At 32.3% G+C, this 13,891-nt stretch overlaps 1 protein-coding gene across 2 annotated transcripts; it reads left to right on the top strand.

Moving 5' to 3' along the window:
* The first annotated feature begins 210 nt into the window (after positions 1–210).
* On the top strand, positions 211–7,765 carry LOC149578587 (microtubule-destabilizing protein 60-like). Of its 2 annotated transcripts, XM_089802394.1 has the most exons (8): positions 214–464; positions 597–633; positions 1,149–1,241; positions 6,626–6,745; positions 6,863–6,961; positions 7,189–7,248; positions 7,325–7,419; positions 7,513–7,765. In XM_089802394.1, the coding sequence occupies exons 1-8, from the start codon at positions 256–258 to the stop codon at positions 7,646–7,648; spliced, it is 849 nt and encodes a 282-aa protein (XP_089658520.1). In that variant the 5' UTR covers positions 214–255; the 3' UTR covers positions 7,649–7,765. The 2 variants fall into 2 exon arrangements, with proteins under 2 accessions (XP_089658496.1, XP_089658520.1); XM_089802370.1 differs by lacking the exon at positions 7,189–7,248 and having other exon boundaries at positions 211–464; positions 7,513–7,698.
* The last annotated feature ends 6,126 nt before the right edge of the window (positions 7,766–13,891 follow it).

The following is a 13,891-nucleotide window of genomic DNA, read 5'->3' as shown; positions in this document are numbered from 1 at the left end:
GTAAACTTCATGATTGCGTTTTGTTAATGATGTAATCAAAGTTCAAAAGGAAAGGAAATATAGATTTCTTGATAATTTAAACCATCAATTTAAGTGTTTTGCAGCTCAGTGTATTTAGATTGAAGGAATGGTTACATACGGACAGCAAAAATAGCCTTGATTAGCGTTAGCTTATGCTTCAAGTTCTCCTCATTCTTCTTCCTCCAAAAACTTGCTGTAAAAGTGAAAATGTAGTTGAGAGGGTGTTTGTTGGAGATGGAGGAGAGAAATAATAACTCAAAATGCCAAGAATTCTCTCATTCTCTCTATGAAAATAGCAGCCACAAAGCAAATGTTAAAAATTCAGCCATGGGTGAGAGGTTTTCATCTGTGTGGGAGTCTTGTGAAGGCAAGGAGAGAAGTAGCACTGGTGGGAAGAAAGTGAGGAGAAGATGGGTGTTTCCTGCCCACAATCAATGCACCAGGTCAGACTTTTTTTCAGCTATTTTCTTTCTCAGTTGGAATTGTTTCTTAAATTAAATGTATTTATATTGTTCATGATATTGTGATAGCTTTTCTCATTGCAACTTATGAAGTAGGTATTTGTGTTTGAACAGTTGCAGAAGTAGAGAAATGCTCAGAAATGGAGTCTTGGTAATTATTTTTATTTATCCTTCTTTCTTAGACTTTTATTGTTATATTTGTAAGTTAGATATATTTTGATCATTGCTGTTTTCTGGACCGGACTGTGTGAGAATTTTTGGTATTGATCATTTATCATGGGTCTTTAATCAAAAAAATAATAGATATAGTAGAGGAAAAAATCAATATAAAAGATATTCACTGAAAACTATGCAGTTAGAGTTCTAATAGAAATTATATAATATAACTTTTTTCTAAAAAATATCTTCAACTTGTTAATTGATTAAAAAAATGAAGTCTATGATGAAGAATCATAAGGTAGAATTTGAAAGTGAGATAGTAAACGAAATAGGTTTTAATCTTGAAAAAATTTCAGGCTTCAATTGTAGTACTACTATTCTACAAGACCACCACCACCTAGATTGAATTAGTATAAAGTTTGTTCATATGAAAAATAGGTTATTTTGAGTTGAACTCTGTTAATACTAGTCTCACAAGATATAGCATTATTTCTTGTGATTGTGTAGCAGAAAAAGTTGGATTGCCATGAAAGAAGGGAAAAGTTTGAGAGGCAAGTTGTAAAATTGACAAGAATAAAGCCATTTGAGCTCAAGACACAGGTAGAGTAAAGACATTTGAGCTCAATTTTCTCTCTATTGTTGGTTATTGTTGTTTTAGTTTGGAGCCTTGGTTTTGGTGTGAGCTTCTTGTTATGATGAATTACATGTTGTCAGATGATGGGTTAACATTGTGTCTTTTTTGTGTGAGACACATTTCTTGGATTGTTGGATTTTATAAAACATGATTTAGAATTATTCTTTTATATGATAAAGTTCTTACAATTTAAAAATTGAATTTTTGGTTGAAAAATATGTTTATTTATTTCTTTAATGAGGAGTGTTTCAGTGTCTCTTGTTTATCTAGTAGTTCATTTTGAGCACCATTCAAACCAAGGACAATTTCAAATTGTAGACTATAGGGGTAACCCACTATCTCAAGCTTAACCACTACACCAAAAGAGTTAAGAGTATCCACTCAAACATAATTTATATGATAACTTTTTTCTAACTTAAGGACTGGATTTTCGGTTGTAAACAAATAAAAAATTAAAGGCTAAGTAACAAATCTGAATTGGTAAAGAGATGTTAATAGTAAATTATAAAAAAAAAATTCCTAGTTCATTTATTAGTACTTAGTACTTGTCGTAGGCTAAGTACTATTGTAACAAGTTTTGTATTTTTTATTATCTGGTGATTAATTTTTTAATCATTTAATTATAATTTATAATTTTTCTTATTTTATAATAAATTTCATACTGGTATAATTTAAATGCAAATATTTCAAGTTTTTAAATTATAAAAATTGTTTTTTAATAATGTGATTGGCTTAAACTAACCTAAACATACTAAGTTGCAAAGGTCAAATCTAAACTTTATGAATTGCATATAATTAAAAATATATTTAAAAAATAAAAAAATAGAATGAAGAGTTCTAATACAAATAAAATTAAAATAAGTATTTATATTATTTATAAGTTATAATTGTTCAACTATTTATAATTAAAATTAAAATTATTTATTATTACCACTATATAAAAATAAATAATTATAATCATGTAATTTATTTATTACTTAAATTATATTTAATTAAAATTAAGATTGTTAGAGAATTCATAATACTTTTAATATTATAATTTTATTTTTAAATTTTAAATTATCATTAATAATATTAATTTTATTATAATTACAAAAATATAATAATTTATTTCCTCTATTTTAGTTTCTATTTCACTTTGATTTTTATTGTAACTAAGGAGGCAAGTACTTAGCCACTAAGTGGCACTTGTTAGAATAAAGTTCAAAATTAGTTAGTAAGGGTAATAGTTCTTATTAAATAATGTTATGGTATAAGATCATTTTATTAGTATTTGTCCATAGGATAAATACTAATAAAAAAATTATTTCTATCATTCACAAATGAGTATTTTTTATTTTCTAGGTTTTTCTCAATAACTTCTAAAGTCTATGTGTTAATTTTTTAAGTTTTAACATTACCAATATTATTTTTCTTAGCATTGATTGAATAATGCATTTTTTTTTAAATTAAATAATCGAGAGAACAAAAAGAGGTACAGTATCAAAAGAGGGGGGAGGCGAGCCTCAACCTCCAAGATCAAAGTCCAACAATCAGCCTGAATCAGCCAACTAACACATTAAGTAGCAGTGGTAACAAGATTACAAAAAGAGGAGACAAATAAGCTATTCCAAAACATCATCATGATCATCGAACCAAGCTGTCCATCCTAGCTCTCCTTCCATCCACATGACTTTCTTCCGCTCGAGAAGTTGAGCAAAGGAGTCATGTCTATCAGAAAAGGAGCCTCTGTTCGCATGTATTTCCTTGAGCAACTCCTTAAGAGCTTTTCCAAAAGCAGTCTGGTTATCAAGAATGCTAGCCAATTCCAACCCATGCCTCATCTCATAAATGAACATAGTAGTGAGCCCATCATGGAGGAATCTTTTTAGCTTGTCCATCTCGAGCTTCATAATGCAGCAAATCTGCGAGACAATCTTAAAACAGATGAATTTCAAATGAAACAAAGTAAGGGATCTACCAATATCTTGAAATTTTTCCTCATTTCTACATTTCCAAATAAACCAAAGAATGTGAGAGGATAGAATATTCCAGAAAAAATTAGCATCCCTTTTAAGACCAAATAAGTTGCCAAGAATGGTGCCTAAAACAGGAACATGATCAGCTATAGAAATTCCAAAAAACTTCCATATAATCCTAGCAAATTGGCAAGTAAAAAATATATGCCTTAAATTTTCAAGAACCCTACAAATAGTACAAAGTTCAGCATCACCAACATGATTTTTAATAGGAAGTCTATCGAGAAGAAGCTGCCATTCAAAATGTAAGATTTTGGGGGGAATATGCGATTTCCAAAATCTGTCAAGAATTTTTTGCCATTCAAGAGAGTTCAAGTTCATATACCAAGTAGTATTAAGGTGAGAAATAACAGAGTTGTCATTATTGAGAACCTTATATATATCTTTAGCTTTAGTTTTATGGAGGAGAGATCCATCATCCCAACGGAAATTTAGAAATCTATGAGAGTCCACATCACACCTGCAAGGAAGATTAAGAGTGCAGCAGGCATTGGCAACCATATTATACGTACGTTTATGGGAGATAGGAAGATCGAACTTGATTCTAATATCTTGCCAACTAACAAGGTTATCATTCTCCAAAATGTCAATAAAGCTCTGGATGCCAACGTTGTTCCAAAATTTTGCAGAACAACCTTGAGTCATGGCAAGAGGCTTACCATTATGATGCAGTTTCCACCATATAGAACGCTCACCATGAATAGAGTTATTACTAGCAAAGTTGGAATTATAGATGAAACCCCTCACAAGTTCCCAAGCTTTCCAGATAGACTTGAAAACCAGGGAACCTTGGACAGAGACAGGGAAGGACCCAGCAACCAGATCAGTAAAAGGAAGGTTTTTCCAATGTTTGGCCTGCTTAGGATAACCGGATTGAATGTTGTTTCTAAGAAGAATCTTCCAAGGTTCTTGACCATCAAGAGCCTAAAAAATCCACTTAGCAGCAAGGGATATTCCTTGTATCCTAAGGTCAATTAGGCCTAAGCCACCAGAGTTCTTGTCAACATGACACCAACTCCATTTAACAGCATGTTTCTTCTTGTGACCTTTGCCATCAGACCATAAGAATCTCCTTATGGCTTTCTGAATCTCAAACACTTGGTAGTTACTAAACATCCAGACAGACAAGTAGTATATACTATAGGATGACAAGATTTTCTGACACACCTGCACCCTACCAGCAAGTGACAACTCCCTGTTATCCCACTTGTAGAGCTTCTTAACAATTTTATCCTTAATCCAAATCCACATGTCTTTGAGAGATGGGGAAATGGAAAAGGGGACCCCCAAATACCTGACAATCTTATTAGGTCCACCCCATGAATATCCAAACTGGAGAAACCAATCAGGAGGCTCCTCTTTCCAACCAAGCATAATAGATTTGGATTTGGAAATGCGAGCTCCAGAAATGGTCTCAAACAGGTCAAGTTTAAGATTAAGATGCTGAATATTACTACAAGATAGTTCAAGGAAAAGTGAAGTATCATCCACAAACTAGATATTAAGAAGCTTAGAATTATCAGGGAGGGAAATCCCATTAACTTTAGGAGAAATAGTGTTATCTCTGAGGATATAGTACAAGGCATCAGAAGCGATAACAAAAAGAGTAGGAGCAAGGGCACATCCCTGTCGAATGGACCGGGACAAAAGTATAGGATTAGAAAGAAAACCATTGATTTCAATTCGAGAAGATGAATCCTTAAGAAAGACTTGAATAAACCAAACAAATTCATCAGGGAATCCAAAAGCCTGAAGAATAGAGAAGATAAATTCCCATTCAACGCGGTCATAGGCTTTCTCAAAATCTAAAAGAAACATAGCAGAGTTTTGATGTGAAGTCTTAGCCCAATCCATTGACTCCCAACTGGTGACAAGGTTCTCTAAAATATACCGACCCTTAATAAATCCTATCTGAGTGGGATATATGAACTTAGGAAGAACATTAACAAGCCGAGAAGCCAAGGCTTTGGCCATAATTTTATATGAAACATTAAGCAAAGTAATTGGCCGCCAATTCTCGATAAGGGACTTATCTCCATCCTTAGGGATAAGTTTGATAATCCCCATATTGATAGAATGTCCATGTGTGCCATGATCATAGGCTTCTGAATATAGGTCAAATAGATCCTTGGCAATCCAATCAATATTGGATTTGTAAAATTCAATAGGGAGACCATCAGGCCCAGGTGCTTTATCTTTTTTGAGAGAAGATATAGCATCAGAGATCCCCTAAACTGAGATCCTAGCCCTAAGGATGGAGGCAACATCCTCAGTAATTTTCTTAGGAATAAGCTTCTGACATCTACTTCTAAGCTCTTTGGCATTGTTGCTGTCCTCAGACTTGAATAAGGCTTTGTAGAACATCTCGAAAGCAGCAACAATGTCATTAATATCACTGAGTTCCTGATTATCAATCACAATTCTATCAATTTTCTCCTTACTTTGCTTTTGCTTAAGGTAATTAAAGAATAATTTAGAACCCTTATCCCCATATTTCAACCATTGCTAACGGCTTCTAACAGAGGCTCCAATGGTTTTAATATGTTGATGTTTCCTTAGCGTATCTCTGGCAACCGAGACACGTTCAACATGAGGAATGGAAGTGGGATTAGCTTGCACATCTATTTCAGCAAGATGAAGGCGTTCATTTAAAACATTTTCCACTCTTCTAAAGTTTTTTGCCTTCCTTTGGCCAAGGGTTTATACACAAATTTTATGCAAATGAGACATATCCAACTCATCCAAATATTATGAATATTTTGAATTTTAAGTCTTAAATTAATATTCAAAAGTAAACATATTTATGATATAATCATCAACAATGTATATTGATATTTATATTATTAATTTAAAAATTTAAAAATGTGTTCTTATGTTTTTATTAAATTATTTTATACTTATATTTTTTGATAGATATTTATAAATTTATTCTTATATATTTTTTAATTTAAATTATAAATTTATTAAATTCTATTAAATATAAAAACTATATTTAGTTATTAGGAAAATACTAGCCACTACATGATGCTTGTTAAATATTGTAATTAAGACAAATTGATAAGTACAAATCTTTAATTTTCTCAAGCATTCATACTTCATAAAATTGTAGTTTATAATTATATTTTATTGCTTTAGCGTTCTAATAAATAACATACTTTGATGTATACACATGAATGGAAAATAAAACTAAAAGGCCTTCCTGATTTGTTATGTTTCTTAGAAAAATATTGTTTTCATTCCACTAACATTATTCTCAAAGTAAGAAAAATGGCATTTAAATTATTTAATGTATAATTACACAAGCTAACAATTTCAAAGGTAATGTTTTGTAGGAAAGGGGTCAATTGAAGGAGCAAGAATTCATGAAAAAGCTACATGAGATGCTTGCTCAAGAAGAGAAATGGCGTATCCCAATTGCACAAGGCTTACCATTAACAACTGATGAACCACAGGTACCTTTAATTTATATTTATTAAAAACTATATTCTAAGAGATCAATCCTAACCTTTTATGAATTGTTTTCACAATATTCATAGTTTAATCTTGATTTCTGTTTTTAAAATTGATAGATTTTGCCAAAGCCTCCGCCAAGAGGGAAAACACAACCATTATATGTAAAGCTTCATACTGAGACAAGAGCAATTCAACGAGCTCAATTTGATCAATTGGTAAAATATCTACTTATACATTTAAAATTTATTAGCACTTATATTTACATGTTTATACAATGAATGTCAATTTTCTTTAATAGAATCTAATTAAAACTTGAAGTACTATAGGGTGTCATTTTCGAGTTTTCTTCAATTGTTCTCAAGATGTGTAATTTTTAAGGTGTGCATAGTTAAGAGGATAAATATCACAAATATTTTGTTAAACTTTGTGAAACACTTATCAGATCGCAAAGAAAAATTATTTTATAGAACAACAGAGGCTAGAAAAAGAGAGGATGCAAAAGGTTTGTTTACATGACCTCAACTTTTTTTCTTTTCTTTTTCTCTTATAGGTTATCTTGACTAACATAAATTTAATAGGTACTTGAAATGGAAGAAGTTAAGAGAATGAGACAAGAGATGATTCCACAAGCTCAAATGATGCCTTTCTTTGATCATCCCTTTGTTCCAAAGAGGTTTGCTCCCCACTTTTTAGGGAAATTTTTAAATATATATTTCACTTTATATTATGAGATTTTGAAAAAAAATCAGCTGTATGTTTTCAACAGATCTACAATTCCTCTCACAATCCCAAAGGAGCCAATATTTCACACACTTCTTAGAAAAAGGCCTAATTGGGGCCTATGCATGGAAGATATCATTAAGTTCAACATAGGATGTACCAATTCCCTATGTGTTGGATAAGAATGAAGCCATAAAGCTATTGATATTGATTTTAAGAGCATATGAATCTTAGTGAATGTGGTCAAATAGGAGCTCAGTGTCTTATTGTCATCTACTATAATAATAAAAATTACATTTAATCTATTTTTTTCACTCGTGTACAAACAAATAGTGGTTTCAAAAATATTTTTAGTTCTCATAACGTAGTTTGTCAAAATCTTCTATCATATTTAGCACACAACTAATAGACAAGTTTAACATTTAAAATAAATTCTTATTTTTCTTTTTTAAAATTTAATTTTGGAATGAATGTTCTTAAGAAGTATCTTGTTGATAAATTTTGTGACCATATAATGAATGTGGGTGATAAAAATGGAAGATGAACCCCTCAATATATTTAGTTTCTATGAGGAAAATCAATAACCAAGATGTATTATTTCAAGAGAGTACTAGAACTTGAAGAAGATAGATATATAAGAATCTATCAAAAACCTAAAACTATCTTGAATGTATTTTGAAACACTTAAGGCCATTGAAAATTAGTGTACATATTATCCCCCAATAAAAAAATATATTTTTATCACAATACATATCATATATTGTAAAATAAGTTTAATTGTAATTTTTTCCTAAGGTAGAGAATTAAATGTCAAGATCTAGAAGTTTAATTGATATCATTGTTGGAAACTACAATTGAGAAAATTTTAATGTTGTCATTAATGTTAATCCTTATTGGTAAGATAGTTTTCTATCTGAGTAGAGTGTCATATCAAGATGATTGATGAAGAGGATTTGAGAAGAAGGACATAACAAAAGGACCTAGAGGAAAGGTTGAGTTATGAGGAACTACAATGGGCACTTGATTAGTTGGACTTGACAAGATAAAGTGATTGTTTAATCATGCTACAAGTGAAGAAGATAGTTGTACTAAGACCTAGAAGAAGTGATCAATGAATGACCAAATATGTAGGCTTGATCGAGCAAAAGAGAAGAAGATTAAGGAACTTGAAGTTTAAGTCAAGCGATGTTATAAATGACTAAGTGTCAATATAAGTTGAACAATTATAGTGTCGATCAAACATCAATATTGACTGAGTGTCAATAAATTTGGACATCAAATGTAAAAGTTATGAGAGACCAAGTAATCTAGTAATGATCGAGTGTCAAAACATAGTGTTGGCTAAGGGATAGCATTTGACAGATTATGAGGACCAAGTTCCTAGTGTGCACCTAGTTCACAATGTTAGCCAATCTCAGTTTGAACAATGGTATGAAGTTATTGATTGATGGATACTAAAGGGAAGACAAATTCATTTGTCTAGTGTGTACATCTAAGAAATAAGTTGTTTAATATGATGTGTATATGACGTCAACAACAAAATATGGAGCAGATTAAGAAAGCAAGCTACAAGTATAAAGGGTAGGAAAAAGATCATTCATTACAGTCTAGTAATCATATTATTCAAAGGGTCTATTTTATAAAATCTTGATGCTCCGCACATACTATGTTATTTGGCATCAACTATGTTTTTACTGCTACTCGGCACCTGAAGTTTACTCGGAACCAACTAAGATTTTCTAATGCTCGGCACCTGAAGATCACTCGGCACACACTATATTTTCCTTTTGCTTAGCTCCAACTTAGAATTTGATCGGCTTCAACTAGTTTGCTCGACACCCACTAATGAACTTAGTTTAAGCTTTGCAGTCAACCATGTTACAACTTATACTTCTAATATTTCTAAGTGTGACCAACCTCTGTATTTTTTAGTATGTTATCAATACATCAGTTAACCATTTTCTTAATTGATCCTTGCACTTCATTACAACATCATAACTCAACCTTTCCCTTAGGTATTCTTGTTACATCTTGTTGATCAAATCATCTTCATCAATCAACTAAGTGATAGTACTTGGATCTTATAAGCAATTGGCATTCCTAAAAATAGTAGACTTGACATCAATGACAAAACAATGATTGAAAACATTCTTTTAACAACAATCTCCCTCTTTGATCTTCAATCTTCTTCTCACAATGATCTTTTCAATCATATTTCCAACAATCTCCCTCTTTGGCATTGATGGCAAACCAAATTGATCAACCATCAAACTAAACTATTCAAACACATGCTAACTAGGTTAGAATAGTAAGTCAAATGCCAAAAATAAAATTGTGTTACCATCAGTTTCACATCTCCCTCTCTTGATCTACTATCTTGATTGCTTCATTTTTGTTTCTCCCTCTTAATTGTTGTATCCTTTTTCTTCCTTCTTGCATTCTCTCCCTCTATATGCATTGCTCATCTTCTATTGTTCTCTCTTTGTTCTGATTAGCTTCTTCATCCTTTATCTACTCAATAGTTGTTGATCAATTTCTTAACATTTCTCCCTCTTTGACAACAATGCCAAAGACATATTGTTTCAGCATCTTAATATGCAAGTGTAGCATTTGTAGGCTCTTCCAATTTCTCCCTCTATCACCTTGCTTGTGACTAATTTGGAACTTTAGCACTTCAATTACTTTAGGCATGAGTCCTAAACTAAATATTCTTTGCATCAATTTGTAATATTTTAGCAATCAACTCATTTGATGTAGGGGAGTCTTGTCTTTTCTTAAGTAGCCTTGGCTAGGGGTATCACCCCTAACTTACCTCTAAGATACTCAAAAGCATCTTTAGGTAGTGCTTTTGTGAAGATGTCAAAAATTTGTTCCTTTGAGCTTACATATTCCATCTTCACTTTCTTATCTTCCACCAATTCTCTTACCTAGTGATATTTGATTGCAATATGCTTGGTTTTAGCATGCATTACATGATTCTTTGATATGTTGATAGCACTTGTATTATCACAATAAAGTATCACAGGCTCACTCACTTCTTCCTTCATACCTTGCAATAAATTTTTGATCCATACAATATTGGTGCAATTTATAGCAGCTACAACATATTCAACTTCTGCAGTGGATTATGAGATACAACTTTTCTTTTTGCTAGTCCATTTAATCAATCTTTTTCTCAAGAAAAGTGCTCCTCCACTGGTGCTTTTTCTGTCATCAATACTGCCTCCCCAATCTGCATCAGTGTAGGCTTTTAGTTCAAACTTTTCACTTCTCTTGTAGTACAAACCAAAGTCATCAGTTCCTTTTAGATATCTCAGTATTCTTTTTACTACCATCAGATGATTTTCTCTTGGATTTTTAGAAAATCTTGCCATGATTCCAATAGATAATGCAATGTCTGGTCTACTATGTACAACATACTGCAACTTTCCAATCATTGATCCATACATTGTCTAATTCATTTCAATTGATTCATCATTCTTGGATAACTTATGACCTTTTTCCATTGGTGTGCTAACTAGTTTTGAGTCTTCCAATCCAAATGTTTTGAGTATCTCCTTGATGTATCTTGATTTGGTCACAATTATGCCATGCTTCAATTGATGTACTTGCTATCCAAGAAATAATTTGATTTCTCCAAATGTTGACATCTCAAACTCATGCTTTATTTGATCAGCAAAATCTTTGCATAGACAATCTTTTCCTCCAAATATTATATCATCAACAAAGATTTCTGATATCAAAATGCCTTTACCTTTTTCTGCCTTGATATACAAGTTGTTGTTGTCATCTGTTCTTTCAAGTTCTATCTTTATAAAATATTTTTGTAATCTCTCATACCATGCTCTAGGTGCTTGCTTCAAACCATAAAGTGCCTTATGCAGTTTGTAGACCATATCCTTGTTGTCATCAACAAATCCCTCAGGTTTTTCTATGTAGACTTCCTCTTCGAGTATACCATTGAGAAAAGAAAACTTCACATCCATTTGGTAGACTTTGAAACCTTTGTAGGCATCATATGCAAGTAGTGTTCTTACTCCTTCCATTATTGCAATAGGGGCAAATGTTTCCCCATAATCCACTCCTTCTTGTTGTGCATAGCCTTTATAAACTAGTATGGCTTTGTTTCTTGTTATCACACCATTCTCATCAAGTTTGTTCCTAAATACCCATTTGGTACCAATTACATTCTTATCAACTAGTCTAGGAACTAGGGTCTAGGTTTTGTTCTTCTTAATTTCATCTATCTTGTAGTGCATCTTTATTTATTTTGGGTTCAACCTAGCTCAGTAGACATGATTCATTTATGAGTTTATTCCTTGTCATTGGTTTGGCATCCTTGTCACCAATGATTTGATCTACAGGGTGATGTCTTCTCACATACTTGGCTAATCTTGGTTCTATCCTTTCCATGTTTGATCCTTCAACTTCAAAGTCATTTTGTTCTTCTTCATCTGGTACTTCATTATTTATTTCATGTGCACTATTCTCAGAGTTAGAATGTACATTTTCTTCATTCTGCAACTCAACTTCTGAATGCAGCTTGGCATTCACTAGGTATGACTCGACTGATACTAAAAAATTTTGTTGATTCCCAACTTGATTATTAGTATTATCTTCAATAGTCATTTCTTCATAGAAGTATACAAAGGATCTACAATCCTCTAATTACTTGGACTCATCAACTTGAACTTTTGCATGCTCATCAAAATTTACATTTGCACTCTCCACAATCTTGTTAGTTTTAGTATTCAAACAGTCATATGGCTTGCTTCTAGTGGAGTATCCAAGGAATATACCTTCATCACTTTTTGCAACAAAATTTCCATTTATAGTATCTTTAAGAATATAGCATTTACAACTGAATACTTTGAAATGTTTCACATTAGGTGAGTGACCATACCATAATTCAAAAGGTGTTGCATTTGTACCTTTCTTGACTTGGACTCTATTGAGGGTGTAAATAGTAGTGCTTATAGCTTCTCTCCAATATTTTAGAGCAATATTTTTCTCCATCATCAAGGTTCTTGCACAGTCTATTACTGATGTATTCCTTCGTTTAGAAATACCATTCTAAGGTGGAGTTCTTGGTGCTGATGTTTGCCTTTTGATACCTTTATCATTACAGAACATCTCAAATTCTTTTGATGTAAAATCACCTCCTCTATCTAACCTTAGGCATCTCAGACTCTTTCCTATTTCCTTCTCAACTCTAGCCAAATACCACTTGAACATTTGAAATGCATCAGATTTTTGCTTTAAGAACATAGCAGTCATCATCCTTGAATAGTCATCTACAAATAGCATTATTTATTTGTCTCATAGGTAGCTTTTCACTTTTATTGGACCACATAAATCATTATGGACTAGCTCTAGTACTTCTTTAGAAGTGTATGATTTTCTTTTGAAACTAGACTTAGGCATCTTCCCTAGTTGACATTGTTTGCACATTGTGTTTTTAGGTTTCTTCAGTTTAGGCAACCCTCTAATTTTCTTCTTTTTGTTGATGCTAATCAGATTGTCAAATTTAACATGACACAACCTTTTATGCCACAACCACACATCATCAAGTCTAACAACAAAACAAGTTTCATCTTCCATATCTAGGTAAAACATGTTACTCCTAGTTTGTTCACCTTTTCCTATCAGATTTCCATCAATGTCATAGATCTTGGTAGTTTTGTTTCCAAACTCTACTTTGCAAACTATATTGCCTAACTGTGATACACTCAACAATTTGTAGTTCAATCCTTCAACATAGTATGCATTATCACATGAAATTTTCTCTATAAGTTTAATAGAGCCTTTTCCTTTGATTTGACATGGAGCATCATTACCAAATCTAACACTATTTCCATCATATTGAGTAAAGGCAATAAACTTACTTTTGTCTCCTGTCATGTGATGTAATCATCCACTATCTATGATCCACTTGTCATTCTTGTTCACACAAGTTACCAATGCTATTACTTCATCCTCATCTTTATCTAATTCATCATTCATGGCCACGTAGACTACTTCATCATCATTCTCATCAAAATCTTCTTCAACAATGTAGCATCTCTTGTCTTTGTCCTTGTAGTCTTTACTATCATCTTCTCTTTTGTTCATGTACTTGTTTCCTTCTTTATAGTTCGTCTTATGTGTACACCTTGCAGCAATATGACCCACTTCATTGCAATCAAAACATATGATAGGGAGCTTACATTTGAATTTACCTTTGCCTCTATGGAATCTCCTAGCCGGTAGTGCTTCTAACTGTTCCACATCTTCCTCATCTGTGCTGCTATCACTAGATGCATGTTTTGCTTTTCTTCTCTTCTTGTTTGATGTCTCCTCCTCAATGTCTTTTATTGTCAACTTGGCCTTGAAACTAGATTCAAGGTTCTCGGGTCTATAGTTATCAAAGTTGGACAATTCAAATG

Source organism: Cupressus sempervirens, chromosome 1, assembly GCF_028749045.1.
Source record: "Cupressus sempervirens isolate cs-2001-9-10 chromosome 1, ASM2874904v1, whole genome shotgun sequence".
NCBI classification, from domain to species: domain Eukaryota; kingdom Viridiplantae; phylum Streptophyta; class Pinopsida; order Cupressales; family Cupressaceae; genus Cupressus; species Cupressus sempervirens.
This window is presented reverse-complemented; position numbering and strand designations above follow the sequence as displayed.

Excerpts from the sequence above, each read along its gene's own strand:
- LOC149578587 (XM_089802394.1), top strand. The coding sequence starts at position 256 with ATGGAGGAGAGAAATAATAACTCAAAATGCCAAGAATTCTCTCATTCT. Across the intron at positions 1,242-6,625 it reads CATTTGAGCTCAAGACACAG|GAAAGGGGTCAATTGAAGGA; the intron begins GTAGAGTAAAGA and ends AATGTTTTGTAG. Across the intron at positions 6,962-7,188 it reads GAGCTCAATTTGATCAATTG|ATCGCAAAGAAAAATTATTT; the intron begins GTAAAATATCTA and ends AACACTTATCAG.